At 40.1% G+C, this 15,951-nt stretch overlaps 1 protein-coding gene and 1 pseudogene across 12 annotated transcripts in view; one reads left to right on the top strand and one right to left on the bottom strand.

The window, feature by feature from the left end:
* NCOA2 (nuclear receptor coactivator 2) overlaps nt 1-15,951 on the bottom strand; it is a 273,875-nt gene that overhangs the window by 20,425 nt on the left and 237,499 nt on the right. For 10 of the 11 annotated variants that reach the window (XM_027127937.1, XM_027127928.1, XM_027127934.1 and 7 more), the window contains 3 exons: nt 13,882-14,088; nt 10,955-11,170; nt 7,872-8,001 (listed from right to left, as the gene is read on the bottom strand). In XM_027127937.1, coding sequence (XP_026983738.1) covers nt 7,872-8,001; nt 10,955-11,170; nt 13,882-14,088 — 553 coding nt within the window. The remainder of the gene's footprint in view (nt 1-7,871; nt 8,002-10,954; nt 11,171-13,881; nt 14,089-15,951) is intronic. The other variant, XM_027127938.1, reaches the window with a different exon arrangement.
* Nucleotides 3,241-4,466, top strand: LOC113631434 (vacuolar protein sorting-associated protein 29-like; annotated as a pseudogene). The gene is made up of 2 exons (XR_003437313.1): nt 3,241-3,375; nt 3,831-4,466. The product of XR_003437313.1 is annotated as a vacuolar protein sorting-associated protein 29-like (transcript).

Here is a 15,951-nt window from a genome sequence, read left to right as displayed (position 1 = left end):
GTCAACTTTTTAAACACAGCTGTGACCAGAACACTGCACACTCAGGGAGTGGGAGGAAAGAGCAGACACAGAAAAGCGGCAACAAGGAGGAGGACAGCCACAGATCTGCGTGTCAGGGAAGCAGAGAGAGGAGGGGATTCCCCCAAGAGCAATGACCCACTTTAGATGCGGTCAATTTCATGAACAAAGGAGCTCAAGTCAGCCAAGAGTGGATGCTGTCTATTTACCAAATTCTCTTAGGCCTGAGACCTCATTCCCCAAAGATGCTAGTTAATATTCTCTTCCTCTAGCTTTATTTCACAATTTTCGACTTCTGCTTCTTCAGAAGCTTTTATTCCCACACGACCACAACCCCCATCCCAGATCTCTCTGCTGATGACCGGCTAATGTGAAATCGACTCCCTTTTAACCCAAGCAAGGCTGCACGGGCTCCACGGCAAGGCAGACTGCCCAGTTTGCACCTGCCTGAAACCCAGCGTCAGAAGGAAGAGGACACTCCGTCTGGTACTCTGGAAGACAGCTCCACCCCCGGGAAGACACATCCAAAGGCTTAAAGAAAAAGAACTACTGATGCTCATTTGCATCTAAACGATTTCCCACATAATAAAATAGCCCATTTGCTTTTTCTTTTTTTAATTAAAAACGTTAAACCAATGCTTGACCCAGATTCCCACTTTGGTCAAGGCCCTCTTCAACTGGAGCTGGGACCTTCAAGACACTTTCCGGCTTACAGCCTCTCTCTGATTCTCCCGATACGATGCTGTCAGGTTCCTTCTCCCGTTACTGAGCTGACTCGCAATGTCTAAGGCCCTGGGACAGGGTGCTGGTGGTGGTGGAATTCAAAGACACACACACTTTGGTAAAGCCTAACCTTTCCCAACGTAATGCCCATGACTTCCCTGTGGGTCCCAGCCACGCTGGGCAACTGGCCTTTTTCCAGAGGATGCCGCATACCCACCATGATGCCAAGACTTCCCGTTCCACATTTCCCACCCTCTTCTCCAACTGCAATTCTACCTTCCCATCCGGGCTCGGCATTTCTCCTTCACAGACACTCTGGACCACTCCCACTCTCCTCTCAACTCTAGTACCACTCACTGCACTATGATGGCTTGATGTTGGCATTTATTTAGAAACCTCAACCCTAGACTGTGCCCAGTGAGGCCATCTTCAATCTCTTTGTTGGACCAGTACTTGAACTGCATAGGTTCAGCAAGCAAGTGAAAATAAAAGCTTCTTGCTCTAGCCAGGTTATCATACCTTATACTCAGAAAAATACATGTTTATACTCAGAAAAATACACTGCGCTGTGGCCTAGTATTACAAATTTGGGCATACCATGAGTTACACCACTTCCCTTAGAAACATCATAATACACTTGGCTTATAGAAAAAAATATTGACCCAGACTTCCAATCCCAACTTTATAATGGCTGCCAACATAATGAAGAAATTAGTTTCCTACATTTTGGGCAATTACAAATATAGTTACAATCTAGACGGTGGCTGACAAAAATAATAATATTAAGTCAAGGATAAAATTCAGAGGCATAAAGGGAAGAACACACAGAGGCCCCAAGTTGGCAAAATGGTAAGTAATGAACTAGCAGAAGGTAGTTAATCCGTCATCAATAAAAACCTTATTTCTTGAAATCTACACTTTCATTTATTTATAGACTAGCAGGACATTAAAGATGGTAATAAGAAGGGGAATAAGATCTATTCTGAGCTCTTGTTTGAGAAATCATACCATACTATCACTTTTCATGTGTGTTTTCAAAATTCTGCAAAAAAGTAGCAGCTACTACATGATGAGAAAGAATCAACCAAAGAACCTTTACCCTTAGACACACTACAAACAAGAGAAAACCAAATTACTCAGAGATTTTGAACTTAATGTGAAAGGAAGTCTTTCATGAAAGGCAGCTACTGTTCACTTTTATAAATCGAATAGAAATCATCAAAAAATCATCCATAAATTTGGGGCTATATTTTAAACAACTCTTTTACATACCAAATGAATAAAGGAAGAAAAACCACAATGAAACTACAGAAAATGGAAATTCAGCTATAAATAAATATGTGAATACATTAGAGATTAAAGGGCTAAACTACTGTCTTTCTGAAATGTGTATATAAACTAATGCTGGGTTCATAAAACAGTTAAAAACCTATTCCTAAATAGGTAGGCAGTAAAAATATAAAATATTAATGGTGATACTTATAAAGGGGATTTTAAAAAGGCACTGCTTTGCTTTTATTTCAAAAGAGAGACGTGGTTAGAACCTTTGTTATCCATCATTTCTGGATTTCTATGACAATAAGACTACCATAAAGTTGGTTATAAATTTCTTCCAAACTGAATTATTTAAAATAAAAGAAGAGGGGTAAGTGGCTGGAAAAATGGAAATAAATAACTTTAAAAGTGGTGGAAATGTTTTGCTTTGTCCACAGCGCTCTTCTACAAAGAAAACTGACAGCAACAAGAGAACAGGGCAGGGCAAGTCACAGAAACGCCCCCAGCAAACTGAACCAGCCGACTCTGTAGCTGGCCTCAGCGTGTACTCGGAATTCTTCCATTTTATTATTATTTGGTTTTTGGCTGTGCTGTGTGGCTTGCGGGATCCCAGTCCCCAACCAGGGATGGAGCCCGCAGCCCCTGCAGTGGAAGCGCGGAGCCCCAGCTGCTGGACAGCCGGGAAGGTCCTCATTTTTGCTTTAACAGAACCCTTCCTCTGCTTGGGCAACAGTGAAAATCCTAACGTTGGGCCCAGTTTTCCCTAGAAACTAATCTTTTTTTTTTTTTTTTTGCGGTGTGTGGGCTTCTCACCGTTGTGGCCTCTCCCATTGCGGAGCACAGGCTCCAGACGCGCAGGCTCAGCGGCCATGGCTCACGGGCCCAGCCGCTCCACGGCATGTGGGATCCTCCCGGACCAGGGCACGAACCCGTGTCCCCTGCATCGGCAGGCGGACTGTCAACCACTGCGCCACCAGGGAAGCCCTGAGAAACTAATCTTAGACATTTCATCCAAAACCAGCTCTCAGGTACTGGATTTAATTATTCGACTACCTTTTTACTATGTGCAGGTTTCCATGGAAATGGGTGTGTTTTTTAACATATCCAATAAAGATATTTAGAAAACGCGCAATACTCACTGACACCACGAAATCAGACTCAAAGAGCTGGAAGGACCCCGAGGAAGTACCACCTCCAAGAACGATCACGGAGGTTATTTACGCGATGCTCTATCCCCAAGAAGAGTGCTCGGTGGTGGAGGCCACACCCCGCCCTCGGCAGCTAGGCCAGCTAAGAGCCACACTGACTGACTGCGGTTCTGGTCTGTTCTTCCACACAGAGCGCGTCGGAGGAGCAGCGGTGCTGGCATCACCTGGGGCTTGTTAGGAACGCAGAATCCTGGGCTCCACCCAGACCTGCCTTTCAATGAGATCCCAAAGGTGGTTCACAGGCACAGGGGGGTTGGAAGACACTAGTTTCTCCCGCTAGGTGAATGGAATACAGCTGGCGAGCACCCTCTCTTCCTTATCTCCCTAAAACAGTTATTAAGCAATTGCCCTAATCATCTTTTCCTTCAGTGAAATAACTAGTTCCCAACTTTTTCACACACGTCCAATACTGCTAGACTCATATTCATCTTCTGTTATTTTTTTAAAACTTCATTGAATCCTCTGAATCCTTTACCACTCTCTTAAGATAATACAAAGGGGTGACTGAGCAGAGCCCAGTGACAGGATGCTTCCCACATTAACTATGTACTTCAATCCATCTCTGAAGGGATCCCCCTCTAAAGATGAAGACTGTTCTATCTCCAGTTGGCGTTGCTATTAGGAGACCTGCACATCCCACACCAGTGCAACAGTCTGCCAGCTAAATTTTAAAAAACTGCTGGTACCAGGAAAGATTCAGCACATTCTCTGCGCTGGAAACCTTTGTACCAAAGAGAGTTATGACTATCTCAAGACTCTGGCTGGTGATGTTCATACCGTGAGAGGAGACTTCGATGCGAATCTGAATTATCCAGAACAGAAAGTTGTAACTGTTGGGCAGTTCAACATTGGTCTGATCCATGGACATGAAGTTATTCCACGGGGAGATGTGGCCAGGTTAGCCCTGCTGCAGAGGCAGTTTGATATGGATATCCTTATTTCAGGACACACACATAAATTTGAAGCACGTGAGCATGAAAATAAATTCTACATTAATCCAGGTTCTGCCACTGGAGCATATAATGCCTTGGAAACGAACATTATTCCTTCATTTGTGTTGATGGATATCCAGGCTTCTACAGTTGTCGCTTACGTGTATCAGCTAATTGGAGACGACGTGAAAGTAGAACAGATCGAATACAAAAAATCTTAAAGTGAGGCGTGTCCTGATGATTTTTCTGTTGGGCTTTTTTTCTTCTTCATTCCCCTGTTCAACTCAAGTAATTAAACATTTAAGAGCCACAAAATTGTATCACTTTTATAATATTTTGCAGTAAAATATAATCTCGTCTTCTGTTAATACAATGTTCTAAGCTTCTTGTAAACTATAAGATTATATTTAGTTTAAGTATATGATTTCTATGAAAAAATGTCCACCACACAGTAAATGGGCACATGTTAAGAAAGATTTATCCTTGTAAGTATCTTCATAGTTGATATTTGGAACTTTATTACCAAAGTAGTGCATGAGGAGAAAGAATCTAGATTTTCTTGTATACATTCTTCGCTTCCGCAGTAATAAAGTTACTTTTCATTTATAAAAAAAAAAAAAAAAAGATATAGAAAGGAAAATGGGCACCACACCACAGTTCTGAGCTATGCAAAAGCATTTTATCCCAGGGTAAAAAGAGTCACTATGAAATCAGTATTTTTTGTTTTTTTAAACAAGAAGCTCTGGAAATATTCTACCCTTATAAAATTTGAGAAACCCTGCTTTCATCATTTGTGAATTTGATAAAAGTATCTCATAATTTTAGACTAGAATAATCCCCAAAGGACAAAACGATCAGTCTGGAAGGTCTTCACTGAGGCTCCAACCCGAACTTTCTACATGTGAGCCTCAAGGCAGAATTCCTCCAGTTTGTTTTCTAACATGGTTACTGACCAGAAACACTGCCTCCATCATTTTAAGTGCCCACACTGACTCCTGCTTAGGCTCCTAACTACTCCTCTGCCTCGGGGCTCTTTGCCCACCCAAGTGGCCAAGCAGCACCATCACATAGGCCTCAAGGTCGCCTGTGCAACGTCTGCTTCCAGTGCTTTGCTTAAAAACCATGGGATTATGCATATAACATGACGGTGATACTGTCTTTGCAGGGAATAATGGAACAAGAACCATCTTTGAGTGAAAACTTGAGCAACACCTAAGTTTTATCCTTGAGAGCTGGGGCACTGGGCCACAGCCAAGTGAAAGAGCTGAGTGGAGAGTGCTGGACTGCACTGAGGAGAGTGGTGAGCGGAGACCCTCACCTCCAGCAGAGACCAATGCAAATTCCCTTGCATGAAAAGTGTCTTCAACTTTAACCCCCTGCTGGATCATTGACAAAGATCAACTAGGAACTCCCAATGAAAGATTACCAAATTACTCAGGGAAACAGGCCACCACGAGCAAGAGTCAATCACTGGATTTAGAACCACAAGAAATCCAGATATTGGAATTATCGAATCAAGAAATTTAGAAAGTAATGATGAATGTGATGTTTAATGATACAAAGATGGAATCACAAAAATAAGCAAACAGTAAGAGACTATGAAAAATAACCAGGCAAACAGAACTTTTAGAAATGAAAAATATAATTGGTATAAACATAGCTAAAGAGATAATTAATGAAATGAAATATAGATATGGATAAATTATCCCAAATGTAGTACAGAGAGACAGGGAGATGGAAAATACATGGGTTAAGAAATAAGGAGGGTAGAAGTTTTAAAAAATCTGATGTAGAAAGAGACGGTTAACGTATGTCTTGCCAGAATCCCAGAAAGAAAGAATAGAGAAAATGGCGGAGGGGCAGTACATAAAGAGATAATGGCTACAGTTCCAGAGCTGATGAATCCACAGATAAAATAAGCACAATATACACCAAATACCAAGCAGTATAAATAAATAAATCCACACCTAGACACACTATAGTAAGACTACTGTATAGCAATTATAAAAATATTTCAAAAGCAATTAGAAAAGATTACCTACAAAGAAACAAAAATGATTAGACTAATAATCAGAATCAAAAAAATTCAATCAAACTTGATCATATACCACTTCCTTTTTCCAAAAACTTCTTCAACGGCTTAATGAAAAAAGGCTGAGGGACTTCCCTGATGGTCCAGTGGTTAAGACTCCGTGCTCCCCATGCAGGGGGCCCGGGTTCCATCCCTGGTCAGGGAACTAGATCCCGTATGCTGCAACTAAGAGTTCACACACTGCAGCTAAAAAGATCCTGCGTGCCTCAGTGAAGATCTTGCACGAGGCAACAAAGATCCTGCGTGCTTCAGCTAAGACCCTGCACAGCCAAGTAAATAAATAAATATTTAAAAAAAAGAAAGAAAGAAAGAAAAAGGGCTGAAGAAGAGTTTGGTATTTAAGACTCTCTATAAATCTATTCCATTACTAATCTACTTTTCCAGCCAAATCTTCTTTTTTGGCTGTGCCCTGTGGCATGCGGGATCTTAGTTCCCTGACCAGGGATCGAACCCATGCCCCTTGCATTGGAAGCACGGAGTCTTTTTTTTTTTTTTGAATATATCAGTATAGTTTATTTCTTTTATAAGAGGGAGGAAAAAAGTCAATAGCTGTGAATTGAATTCTTGAAGAAGAATCTGTGCAAAAATCACTGTCATCATCTCAACTGCGAGCTATGGGAACACTTTGAAAAAAAATCTTTGGTTTAGTTTTCTTTCCTATTAAGCATTAAAAATTAGTAAGATTAAATGTTTATTAAATCATGAAAATTTAAGGTAAATGCAATATATTTTCTTAAGCTGGAAAAGGAGGATTTGTGACTTTACTTGATACAAAATGAATGTATGCAACAGTGTTTTTAAAATACAGCAAATTTAAGACCCCAATAATTTTTTGAATGATTTTGGAAAGTATACACAGGTCAAAACATTTTCTTATCTGAATATATTTTAAAGGTTACTTTTTATGAAAATTTAAACATTCAGGCATTTATTTCACTGACACATTTTTGAATTATAGCACTTTGAATGCAACAGATGAAATGTGCATTTTTGCTCCATCATTTGCTAGTTTTCCTCCGGAAGCAGGGAGTCTTAACCACTGGACCACCAGGGAAGTCCCTGGCCAAATCTTCTGATACTTTTATTTTTCTTTTAAAGTGGTAAAATATATGTAACATAAAACTAGACTATTCTCTGTTACCCTAAACATACTGTGTTGCTTCTGTGACCTCCAGGACTCTGATTATTCTGCTTTTGCCAGATGGACTGGCTTCCTGCCATCTCTGCCTCCTGACATGATACCTTTACTCAAGACTCTGAAGCTTTTTTCCCCAATCACCCCAATTGGATGATCCCTTGAAATATGTTTTGTTTCTCTTAGGGCATTTATAGTACATACTAGCTCATATTACAGTTATTAATTAGTCTACATATTTTATTTTCCAACTAAATTATAACTTCTTTAAAGGCATGTGCTAGGTCAAACTGATTTTTGGATCCCCCGCCCCCGGCCCCCCGAACCCCTGTACTCCCAGTCCAGTAAATGATATAGTTTGAATACATGAAAACTCGTCAGGCACCAACTGTTCAAAAGGACCAGACTAACTTCTGGCCTAGGTCTGAGATAACTCACGGCACTCATGAACTCTACTCTCCGGGACCTCCTGAGCGCTCAAGACTCACCTGTTCTGGCTGGCAAACGGTGCCTGTTCTATCGGCAGGATGCTGTCAGGCCAGGGGGCGGTCTGATTTGGAGGCGCTTGTTGTTGGCTATACTGAGGTCCCCCTATGTTCATCTCTAATTCAGATGGCCCTGAAATGGGAGAAGGAAACAATTCCAAAATCTTACAACTTGTAATAAGGGAAGTTATCCATTTTGGTTATAGAATAGAAAGAGAAATATACAGTTTACAGAGAAAGACAGAAGCAATAATAATTAGGTGAAAATAATAAGATAATTTTTGTTCTGAAATAGAAAAAAAGGCAAGAAATACCAAGGCTAATCACCCACTTTTTTTTTTTTTGCGCTACATGAGCCTCTCACTGTTGTGGCCTCTCCCGTTGTGGAGCACAGGCCCCGGACGCACTGGCTCAGCGGCCATGGCTCACGGGCCCAGCCGCTCTGCGGCATGTGGGATCCTCCCGGACCGGGGCACGAACCCGCGTCCCCTGCATTGGCAGGCGGACTCTCAACCACTGCGCCACCAGGGAAGCCCTAATCACCCACTTTAAAGACTCTCTAGATCAGCATTTCCAAGCCCCTTGGACTCAGGAGTCTTTATATTCTTAAAGTACAGCTTTTGTGTATGTGGGTTATATCTCACTGATATTTACTATATTGGAAATTAAAACTGGAAAAAGAAAAAATGATTATTAATTCATTTAAAAGTCATCATAATAAATCCACTATGTTAACATAAACAAGATTTTTTTCTTCCAGTCGTATTGAGATATAATTGACATACAGCACTACAGAAGTTTAAGGTGTACAGCACGATGATTTGACTTACATACATCATGAAATAATTATCACAGCAAGTTTAGTGAACATCCATTATTTCAAATAGATACAAAATTTTTTTTCCTTGTGATGAGAACTCTCAAGATCTGCTCTCTTAACAGCTTTCATATATAACACACAGCAGTGTTAGTTACACTGACCTTGTTGTAACGTTACGTACCTGGAACTTATAACTGGGAGTCTGTGCCTTTGGACCGCCCGCATCCAATTTCCCCTCTGCCCACCACAAATCTGATTTCTTTTTCTATGACGTTGTTTGTTTGCAACATAAACAAGATTTTTTTAGCCAACTCTACTGTACGTCCATGACAGAATGAGAGTGAAGAAGGTACGTAATATCTTAGTATTATTATGAAAATAGTTTTGGCCTGGCAGACGCCCTAAAAGGGCATCGAGGTCCTGGACATACTTTTGAGAAGTGCTGGTCTGAGTAAAGGAGGAGCAGAAAGGTGGCCCAGACAACTCAGATGTGCTCTTTCTTAGAAGTTCTCTGTAGAGGATTAAAGCTAATGCATGATACGAGCTCTTTAATGATTTTATTATCACTATCTGTAGACCTGTTTTCCATTACAACAGATACTTTTCTGTTGAGTTCATGGCTTTTTCGAGCTTATTAAAAATCAGAGAAATTCAGCTACACAGTGAAGCTCACAGAGCCATATTTCAAGCTCAAAAGCCAGGTGCCATTCAGAGAAGAAACACTGAGGATAAATGAAATTTCTGGATATAAGGTATTTATTATGATTTTTAAATGAACGAATTAGCATTTTAAAAATTTCCCAGTTTATTTTTGAATGGAAATCTGGCCATTCTTAGTATTTTCACGTAAGCCTCAAATTATGTGAATTTATGTTTGGGAATCACACATTATTAATTTGAAGTACATTCTCTGTAGAAAGGCAACGTGAACGTCATCTCAGAAACAATAAGCCAAAATGCGCTGAGCAATTAACTAGAAAAGAAAACCGATGCTGCGGTAGGATGAGCGTTCTGCGTTATCGTGTCAAAACAATCCTGGCGGGCTTCCCTGGTGGCGCAGTGGTTGAGAGTCCGCCTGCCGATGCAGGGGACACGGGTTCGTGCCCTGGTCTGGGAAGATCCCACATGCCGCGGAGCAGCTGGGCCCATGAGCCATGGCTGCTGAGCCTGTGCGTCCGGAGCCTGTGCTCCGCAACGGGAGAGGCCACAACAGTGAGAGGCCTGCGTACCGCAAAAAAAAAAAAAAAATTTAATTAAAAAAAAAAACCCCAAAAAACAAAAAAAACAATCTTGGCATCTTTCCATTAACAATTTAGCACTTACTCATCGTGCACCATATCCAAGTATATGAAAAAGTACGTGAACGTCAACGTATCTGAATTATGCTAATGTACAAGGTAAGAGGAAGGTTAGTATGTCAATGATTAAGAAAATCTTGAGGATGAGTTGCATTACTTTTTAAAAAAAATAATGGTTTTATTGAGATATAATTCACATACCATACAATTAGCCCGTGTAAAGTGTACGATTCCGTGGGTGTTAGTGTATCTGCAGAGTTGTAGAACCAGCACAATGATCAATTTTAGGATGTTGTCATTCCCCCCAAAAGAAACCCCATGACCCTTAGGAGTCACTCCCCATTCTCCCCATAGAGCCCCAGCCCTAGGAAACCACGAATCTACTTTCCTTCTCTACAGATTTGCCTATTCTGGACATTTCATATAAATGGTATCACACAGTGTATCAGATCATTAATTTTAATAACATGTGAACTGTATCCAAATAGAATTCTAGTGATCCTTACATTTTGTGAGATGCTCTCTAAGAGCCTGCACTTTCAGTGAGGAACTGGGAGAGTCTGGTTTAATAGTCTAGGGTAGTGGCCCAGGGATCTGCATTTTAAGGTCCTGATGACCATGCAGAGTTAGGAACCACTGGTGCATCACTGAAATACTTCTTCAGAATATCATCCGTGTAACATTTATAGTGTTACGGTGCAATTCACTCCCTGCAAAGGTTGAAATTAGATAATTTAACGAAAATAAAACATCATAAAGGTAGTGGGTTCTCTTAGGTAACCGGAAAACCTGCAATTCTATGATCCTATAGAGAGTTCCAGCAAAATCCCACTTATGACAGCTTGACGTGGGGGGATGACCTAAACCGCAAGTTAGCAGCATGTCTCAACAGAACTTATGGAGCTTGCTCCTCTCTTCTTCTAAGAAAGGATAAAAATGAAAAGCAAAGAGCACAGGAACTCCCTTACCGATATTCATGACCTGAGGCTGAAGCATCTGTCTTTGGCCAGGCTGGCTGTTGGGTCGCATGGGGATGCTGGCTGTTGGGTTCCGAATCATACCTCCTTGGATCGGCCGGTTCATGGCACTGGTGGTAGCAGCACAGGTGACTCTCACAGCAGAACTCTGAGGTGCCCATTCCCCAGATGGCAGGGTGGGGCGGGCAGCATTACTACCAATCATGCCTGCAGGCAAGCCAGAGAAAACGGAGATACAGTGACTGGAAACACGGTCAGCATGTATGAACACCAGACGATCTGACTCTGGTACGAGACGTTCATTCTCAATACACGGTTAGCCCAACAGCTCAGGCCCTCACCGGCACAGACACGGGCCCCTGGCTAAGAAATACGAGATGGCAATTACTACGAAGGTTTTCACAACACGGACTTGCCACTCTTTACAGTTCGGAAAAGCTGTTAAAATTGTTCCCATATGTACTTAGAAACAGGTGCTGTGGCATGTGGATAACCCCAACTTCCTTCCTCAGGAAGTGAATCACATTAGCTGATATACACGTCAATGCTTTACTTTCCAAAAGAGAGGTGAGGCTAAGAGGAACAAGGTAAAAACTGATAATCAATATTCTAATTAAAAACCCAAATCACAGAGAATATCCCATGAAGCCCCGGCCAGACTTTCAATCCCCAAATCCCTTTCTGAGCATTATTAATTTGTTAAGCTTCCAAGCTGACCAAAGCAGCCTCGGAAGCTGGGGGAATGACAGCATCTTTCCACTCCAGTTCTTTTTGGCCAAGGCAAGGGAGTGCCAACCACTTCAGTGGACCTGGACCACCACACTCCTGGCGATATAGGTCTAGGCTGCGTTGGGACAGATTTGTAAAAACCCTTGTATACATGAGATAGTAACAGCTATGTGACCACACACACCAGTGAGAAGAGCACAACACTGCTGGGCAGATCATGTGTTTGCTCTCTCTGGCCTGCCCCCCGAGATGCTGGCAATGGCCAGACACGGGCTAAGACTTGATATCCTAAAGGGGAACAACCCCAAGTGAGGACCCTTCATTCTGAAGTGTTTAATAATGGATGTGTAACAGTTCTGCTTTCAGAGACACGGCTTGCTTTCATTTACTTTTGTTATGATAAACAACTAAAAAATAGGGTATTATTTCAGAAATGGAGAGAACATGTATTGCGGATGGTTTTTCACTGGTGAAATGAGAATGTGCTACATTAGGATGGTTTAGAGTTAAGGGTAAATAGACTGAACAAGTTAGAACAATATTATGTTAATACATATTTTAAAAACCGTTTTAAGGCTAGGTTTGAATTATACAAAGATGTGGGAGAAAAGGCATTTTCTCTTTCAAAAACTCTATTATCAAAAAAAAAACCTCTATTATCTAATTAATATAACAAGATTATAGAAAGCAGGAGGGAAAATAATCCATAATTCGAAATATTAATGCAGTTGTAACCAGGGTAGTCTCCTTAAGGTTTTTTTCATTTTTCTTTTTGAAACAAAGCACAGGCATTGTATGATCTTCATAGCCTGGATGTCAGTCATCTCCAGGCTGCCCAGATTTGAATATAGGTATATCCCCCAATTCCTAAAGGTTCCTCCAAGAACCCAGATCTTCTCGTATTCCAGTAAGAAGAAGCCACCTTTCATAAATCATTGGCTCCTTTTCCCTTACAGAATTTTACATAAGTCAATATTTTACTTATATAAATCAATACTTTATTGTAAAAATAATGTAAAGCTAATATGGCATTGTTTCTGCAAATAAATAAATTAGTAGTCAGTGCCTGGCACATATAGTAGGCACCTAATAAATACTTGCTGAATGAATAAACTATTTTAATACAACATTCTTCACATTTCCCATGAATTGCTTACCAGCAACAGAAAGTTAAAAAAGAAATCCATCTTTTCAACACTTAGATTGAACTCTTATTTTCTGTTAACTATCTAAATGGCAATGTGTATACAGAGGTTACAGACTAAGCTAAAAAAACACCAAGAATTAAAACCCAGGAATATAAGTTCTTTTTATAATATCTGTTTCTTTCAATGCCTTTGTCTCCAGCGGTAAACTGTGAGCAGTTCTCCATCAGAAAACTTAGCATCCTAAGGGTACAGGATACCACAGGGTACAGATACCATAGGGTACAGGACGTGGTGGTAATAGCAATCAATGCTGCAGCAGTGATTCCTAGCCTGAACTGGGTGGAGGTTTGGAAGTACGGTTGCTGCTATGACGGTGACTACCACTTAGGAATATGCATGGGCAACTTGGCAGACACCTTAAGTTACAGCAGGTCAAGGGCCAAACCAGATCACAGGCAACTTCACAGATCTTTAAAAATGGAGCCCCTGGATCAGCTACTCTTAGGCCAGGAATACTACTATGTAAAGTTCGTTCTTTTTTTTTTTTTTAAGTTCGTTATTTTTAATTAATGTTTTTTTTTGGAATGAGAATTGCTATCGTTGCGAGTATAAAAGGTTGGTTGAATTTTAAACCTTCATTCTGAAATTCGTCCAACACAAGTCATCAACTAACAGGAAATTCTGGGGTTATCAGCAGATTATCACGACAAGCTAGCAACCACCAAATTATTTTACACATATCACTACAATGTCTGGAATAGTAACTGGAGTAGAAGTGAAATAAGCCTATGCCATAGGATTAATGATTAGAACCCTTGTAAAAACAATGATCACAGAACAAAAGGGTCAGCTTACTTGAATGCCTTCCGATGTTTCATGTACCATGCTCGCAGTGAAAATTTGCAGAATTTAGTTACATTCAAATGTTAGTTTCTAGCATAAAAAACTTCACTAGAAAAATTTTACTAGTTTGATGTGGATGAATACATCATTAAGTTAAATAACCCACCAATAAAGTTAACAGCACATTTGAGCCCTTACCTGTGCTACTGTTCCCTAAATTTCCTTGGTTTCCTATCATCCCTTGATTACCCATCATTCCTGGCTGAGGTATCACTGAGTAGGGACTATTGTTTCTGATTGGTGGGAAAGGTCCAGCACCAGTTGGGCTTTGCAATGTGATGTCAAGTGGTAAATTCTGGTTTGGCAATAACCTGCCCAGTTGCCCTGGTCGTGGGTTATTAAAAGCTAAGGAGAAAACAAATGAAAATTTAAGGTTAATATAGGATAATGGAATATAGCAACAGAAGTAGTGTTCAGGGAAAATGTCGTTTGTAAAATAACAAAGATATGCATGTCAGGGACCAACTGCCTGCAGAAAAGACAAATTCACAGACAAAAAAAACATGTGGCGCGAAAACATAGACTTGCAATCTAATCAACAAGTCTCTAATTTAATTCCTGACAACCTTTCAAAACAAAAAAAAGTAAAAGGAAAAAAAAGAACATGTCGATTATTTACCATATATTTTTCTCCCCAATATTAACTTCTAATGTTCAACTGTATTTGTTAAGGAAACTACTAATATTTTTTTTCATATATTATTTGAATTTAGCAATATTGCTTTGTCACAGCTGTGAAGCCATAAACATCTCCTGCATATAGCACCAAACCCAGATACGTGTGGTTTGGACATGAGACTATCATTTTTTAATTGGACTTTCCTAGGAATAGAATTAGGTTAAAAATGTCTACTCTCATTGGAAGTTAAAATCTTTAAATGTGTGAACTCTGGTACCTGAAGTTAGTATTGAAGCTTTAGGGCCCTGTTAAGTCTTCTAAATATAGCTTCTTTAAATTCCAGATACATTTATATTTGAAAGGATTCTTATGGTTAGTTCACAAGAGTTTATTGTGCAGTAAGTACTATACCAGTGCACTATACTATCACACAGACAACCAGTGATTTGATAACAATGTTTCTACAAGAACAAAGATATTATAAATTACAATTCATAGAGCTAATATATTAAATAATATCAAGGACTTTATTTTCTCTGAATTATATAAACACAGTATGAAATAGAACATTTAAAACACGTTAACGTTCTTAACAATCAATAACAGAAATAAAATATTTAGAAGAATTAGGGTTTAAATGAAAATGATGTACATGCTTAAGCTGACTTCCTCAGGTTTAGGTATCTGGTTACCATTCAGTAGTCTGAATACCATCAGGAGGTACAGATAGAGGAGAAACCACGAGTTTTCATGCAGTCCTGTATTAACTCCGCTGGGTCATGAGCGTAAACCCGCTACTGTGTTTCTTACTCACTTCTCAACTCTCTGACTTTGTGATCTCTCATAGGCCATAAGCAACCCTCCATTCCCTAAGAAGTAGGCACGTTTGACAGATAACAAGCAAAAACTCTGTGTTGTTTTACCCTTTTCAGAATGATCACGAATCACTTTGAGAAAAGATCTATTAATCAAGGATATTTTGTGATTTGGTTGATGGTTGCCATTTCTGATTTGAGAACAGACGCTAAGCTTTGGGTCAAACTGTATCTGAAGAGGGACAAATCATTCTGTTCACCAATTTAACACTGAAGAGGTTCTCTGTCTTTCTACAGATCATGTCCCTAGCTCAGGAAAGATATTTTCCTCTGCTCAAAACTATCGGACAACTTTGGCTAACTATCAAGTTTGTAAACTTAAGTGTTCAAGGTGGAGAAAGACCTCATCTTAAACTTACAAAAATATAAAATAGGGAACTCCCTGGTGGTCCAGTGGTTAAGACTCTGAACTTCCACTGCAGGAGGCACAGGTTCGATCCCTGGCCGGGGAACTAAGATCCCGCATGCTGCACGGTGCGGCCAAAAAAAACCAAGAACAGGGAACTGAGATCCTGCAAGCCGCACAGTGCGGCCAAATAAATTTAAAAAATTAAAAAACTAAAAGTAAGCGATAAAAAATGTCACTTATATAAGTCTAAGGTCTTCCAGCTGTATATCATACTAATTAAACTTAAGATGCACTTAGAAAACATTTATATGATAAATTTCCATGTAAAATGGATATTTATATGAGGATTCCTAAGAGATAGGACA

Source organism: Aethalodelphis obliquidens, unplaced genomic scaffold, assembly GCF_003676395.1.
Source record: "Aethalodelphis obliquidens isolate GAN/ISIS:26980383/991018 unplaced genomic scaffold, ASM367639v1 scaffold33, whole genome shotgun sequence".
Classification (NCBI taxonomy): Eukaryota; Metazoa; Chordata; class Mammalia; order Artiodactyla; family Delphinidae; genus Aethalodelphis; species Aethalodelphis obliquidens.
This window is presented reverse-complemented; position numbering and strand designations above follow the sequence as displayed.